Source organism: Grammomys surdaster, unplaced genomic scaffold, assembly GCF_004785775.1.
Source record: "Grammomys surdaster isolate TR1022 unplaced genomic scaffold, NIH_TR_1.0 125852, whole genome shotgun sequence".
Lineage (NCBI taxonomy): Eukaryota > Metazoa > Chordata > Mammalia > Rodentia > Muridae > Grammomys > Grammomys surdaster.
In genome coordinates this window covers 992,021-996,578 of record NW_021620678.1, presented here as the reverse complement: position 1 = coordinate 996,578, position 4,558 = coordinate 992,021, and the positions used below count along the sequence as shown (strand labels likewise).

General features: G+C 49.5%; 1 protein-coding gene across 1 annotated transcript in view; it reads right to left on the bottom strand.

Annotated features, from left to right (window-relative positions):
- The window catches only part of Gtpbp1 (GTP binding protein 1), a 22,615-nt gene extending 18,057 nt beyond the window's left edge, over positions 1 to 4,558 (bottom strand). Inside the window, exons 1-2 of the mRNA XM_028789994.1 lie at positions 4,367 to 4,558; positions 1,354 to 1,465 (exon numbers count right to left, since the gene is read on the bottom strand). Of these exons, the coding sequence (XP_028645827.1) occupies positions 1,354 to 1,465; positions 4,367 to 4,558 (304 nt within the window). The remainder of the gene's footprint in view (positions 1 to 1,353; positions 1,466 to 4,366) is intronic.

Sequence of the window (4,558 nt, the reverse complement as noted above, 5' to 3'; positions counted from 1 at the left end):
TCTTTCTTTCTTTCTTTCTTTCTTTCTTTCTTTCTTTCTTTCTTTCTCTCTTTCTTTTATTTTTGTCATCTTTCTCCCTTGGGGTTGAGACCACCAGTTTTATTCTGCTTTGTTCAGTTTTTCATTGCTGGGGATGGAGCCCAGGGCCTGGAGTACACTGGGTGAGCCTTCTACTGCTAACCTACAAGCCCAGGGAACCAAATTTTAAGCACCCAAAAGAACTTTGGAAAGTATCAAGATTTGGAAGATCCTTAACACCACAGGTCAAATAGTTGAAGAACATTTTTTTTTTGTCAGTGCTGAGGATCCAGCCAGGCCCTGCATAAGAAGTACTGCCCTGAGCTACACCTTCAGCCTTTTTTATATTTTTATTTTTAGACAGAATGGTTTGGAATTGGCCATCCTCCTGCCTCAGCCTTCTGAGTGGTAGGATCACAGGCATGCATTCCCAAGCCTGGCAGGAGGCCTGTGAGAGCTCCTTAACTCAGACTCAGACTGCGAAAGAACTATTATGTGCCTTTCTACAAGTCTGCTAAGCAAAGAAACTGCCCCAATGATGCACACAGCCCCAGCCTGGGCTACTTGCAAGCAATCCTCAACAATTTCAGTTTTCATTTCAGCCAAGATAATGTTATAATAAAGATGAAGGTAGTAAGGCTACAGCATTGAGGGTATAAACTATGAGTGACGGGGGTGGGGTGGGGGGGTAGGGCGGGACAAAACCAATTCCATAATCTCATCTGGGATTCTGACATGGGGTCCCCCTTTCTCTAAAACTGTAAGGTTGGAGGACAATAGTCAGAATGGTCATAAGACTCCAAGCCTGACTGGATCTGGGGGCCAGGAGGGACCTCTATTATCACAGCTATCCAGACTGATCGGTCAGTGTGGTCTGGGCCAAAGCAGCTGAATGGAAGGGAGGAATCCTGAGTGTCTTTTCCTTGGTGGGTTCAAGAAGAACCACAGAGAATCTCAGCCACATAGGAAACAGAAAGCAGTAAGAACCACAGAAGGACCTGGAGAGGAAGCAGGATTAGTTCTAGACCGAGCTAAGACCTACTCCTTTACCTTAGACAAGACGTTTCCTTGCTTAAAGCTTCAACTCCCTGTATGCCAATGAGGAATCCTGAGGTGAAGAGGAAGTATCTCTAGGGCCCCCTGGTCAGGTAGACCCCCAAATTTGTCCTGACTGTTAACACAGGAGCTGGTGTTCAGTTGCTGGTCCCTCCCTCCAGACAGTTCTGCAGGTACTACAGTGTGGCCGCAAAAGAGACACATGAGGGGAAAAGGTGGTGGTGGGGAAATATTCACTAAATAATTGTTTCAAACAAAGGAAAGGAAAACTATGCTCACCTGATCCCTGCCCAATGACATATATGGTCTCTCCGCATCCCTCGTCCATCCTCTCCCACATTTGCCGAAGTAGGCTGTCATACTGCTCTGATGTAGGGCTCACTAGAACCAGCTAGAAGAGAAACCAACAGCCTTAGAACCACACTCACTAGAAAGTGCCACAGCCAAAGCTGATCAACAGCCTGACCAAAGACCCTGACCAAACCCCAGGGCACCCTAATGAAACACAACTGTGCAGCCCCTCACACACTCGCTCTCGCTCCTGAAACAGCCGTAGGACCCAGATGATATACTAAAATGAGTATGTGTCTGTGCCACAACCTGCGGGAGGAGAGGTGTACACAGCCTGCTTTCTGCTGCTTCACCAGAGGATTGGGTCCCAAACAAGGAAGAAGGCAGTCTGACACTGGGAGGAAGCTGTCCAGCAGTGCTTCGCACCTCTGCACGGTCTTCTGCCTGCGGTGTGCATCAGGGAGTTCAAGGACAGACTGCTCACTTAAAACCATGCCTTCCATCCACAGCCGAGTGCTCTCATAATAGCAAAAGAATTCTATTCTACCTTGTCTAAGCTGTCAGTGAAAACTGCCCGCAGAAGGCCATCTTTGTCAACCAAACCCTACTGCCACTAAGGTTAGTGTTATTAGAACCACAGCTAGGAAAATCCTGTCAATAAAAAAGTATCAACCACTTACTTGGGGAGGCCATTGCCACGAGGCAAGTGGATTTCATTCTCTAACCATGCCTATGTGACCTTGGACAAAGAACTTCTCTGAATGTCCATCTTCTAGTCGAGAGAGTAGCATATATAGCATCTGGGATGGCTCAAGTCTATAATACCAGCACTGGAATGCCCGAGGCAAGAAAAGTGCTACGAGTCTGAGGCCAGCCTGGACTATAGAACTAGAGTCTGTCTCAAAACAAAACAAAAGCATCCAGGCCAGGCTCAACTACCATGCATTTTAGTTATCTCAACCAGTCACTTCTTCAAAAACTCTGCATGAATCTCACACTATTAATCATGAATTGTTTTTCTTGCTGGAAGCTCTCAGAGCCTTAGCTCCCCTCATTTAGCTGTAGGGAAGGTATACATATCTAATGTCTATGCTTTTCAGGACTTAAATCTATTCAATTCACCCTTCTCTCCTCCACACGGTCAGCTTTTGTTTTCAACACACACACACACACACACAGACTCAATTTCAAAGGATTTCCCCAGATCCTTGATGAAGTAACAGTTCCTTACTCAGGGCAATTAACTAAAATGGTAAAAAGGTACCACCCTCTTCATGGCTCTGTCCCAATTTCCCACTGAGTTTTCAGGTTTCTTCAGCTCTCTGACCAGGCACTGACATCTAGCCAGTACACTTCCAACATGCCCAGTTCACTCATCAGAGCTTATAATTGTAACCTAGAGGCTGCCAGTGTTACATTGTCTCCTGCATCTTGGATGGAGGTCTCCCTGAGCTTAGGCACTTTTACTCAGTATTAGAGGCACTAGGTAGGACCATCATGGCAAAAAGAAGCTAGTTGGCTTCCAAGGGTCCAGCAGAGACTAGGAGAAAGAACAGTTGGGAATTGCTTACTTAGGTTTTGGGGAAAGGTTCTTTCCAGTTTAGAGCTGAGTTTTATGTAGCAGTGCCATCATGAGAAGTCACATTTTCAAAGCACCATAAAATCTCCCATCCAAGTAGTAATCAGACCAGACCCTGCTTAGCTTCTGAGATCAGACTAGATCAGGCTCGTTCAGCATAGTATGACCACAGACATCAAAGCTTCATAAAATCTCTATTGTAATTATCCTACAAAGGGCAGGGGGTGGGGCTGCTCTATCTTCCATCAGCTGCCTTTTAATCCTCATAGGGAATCATCTATCTGCTGCAAATATTTACTGAGTCTCTGATATGCATCTGGTACTATAATGGGTCTTAACATTCTCTTCTAATTTTTGCAACACACCTGCACTTTCTTGATAGGATAGCTGGAGAATTGAGAGGTTAAAAAAGTTTCCTAAGGTCACAGACCCTTTTAATGACAATAGTTGGAAGGGAAGCCCAATCCTTCCCTTGGCATTAGTTTCTTTAGTGATGTTAGACACTTTCTAAACACTAGTAACATCTTATAGTTACTTTCTTATTTTCCACAATGGCAAGTAAATGGTGAGATCCTAATTTCTGCCAACCTTCTCAACAATGAAGAAGTCGCTATTTAAAGACGCCCTTCCATATTCCATGAGTACAAGAGGTGGCTCCACTCCTAGGTGGCAAGACTGAGGGTCATGACCTATTTTTTATAAATGTATAACAAGGCAGGGGTGGGGGAAGGCGACGAGAGCCACGGTGTACGTGTGGACATCAGAGGACAACCTGTGGGAGTCAGTTCTCTCCTTCACTAGGTGGGTCCAGGGGATCGAACTGAGGTCATCAAACTTAGGAGGCAAGCCCCTTTAGTTGCTGAGCCACCTTGTCAGCCCCGTCTTTTTATTTTATTTGGGTGGACACGGAAAGTGGACGCTCCTCAGACATCATTCTGAGCAACTACTTTCTGTTTCCTTTCCAGAGACCAGGAAGAGAAACGGCTGCCACCCCTTATACTGGCTACCTGTCTTCGCGAGTATCCCGCCCCCTGCCCCAGCCACCTTGACACTTGGTCCTCCGGGACGTTCCTAGAAGAGGAAGACCCTGCGTCTCAGGGACCCCTCCTGGGGAGGGCGGGCTGGTCTACACAGGGACGCGGACGCAGGGCGCGCGGCTGGAGTCGGGAGCCCCGTTCCACGTGGCGGAGCCAAGGGGCAGCGATCGAGGCGGGAGCGGGAAGCGCGGGAGGCCGAGTGGACGCTGCCCGCTGCGGAGTGGGCCCTGGCTCCGCAGGTCCCGAAGACCGGCAGGTGGGCGGGTTGCGTCCCTCCGGCGCTCCTGTGAGCCGTGCCACTGGACAGCCGGCTGCCTGCCGTCGCCTCGGAGACCGCCCGGCCCCTCCGCGTACCCCTGGCCCCGCCACCGCCTCCCGGGCCTACCTTGCTGGTGAGGTCCAGCTCCGGCTCGCCGTTGAGCGCCTCGCCGTCCTCGCTGCAGTCCGAGTCGAAGCCGCCATGGAGTCGGGCCGCGGCCGCGGCGGCCCGGGCCGCCCCCGGAGAGCTGGGCTCGGGGGCAAACATCGAGGCCGGCACCGGCGAGTCCACCGGGGAGCGACTCCGCTCCGCCGCCAT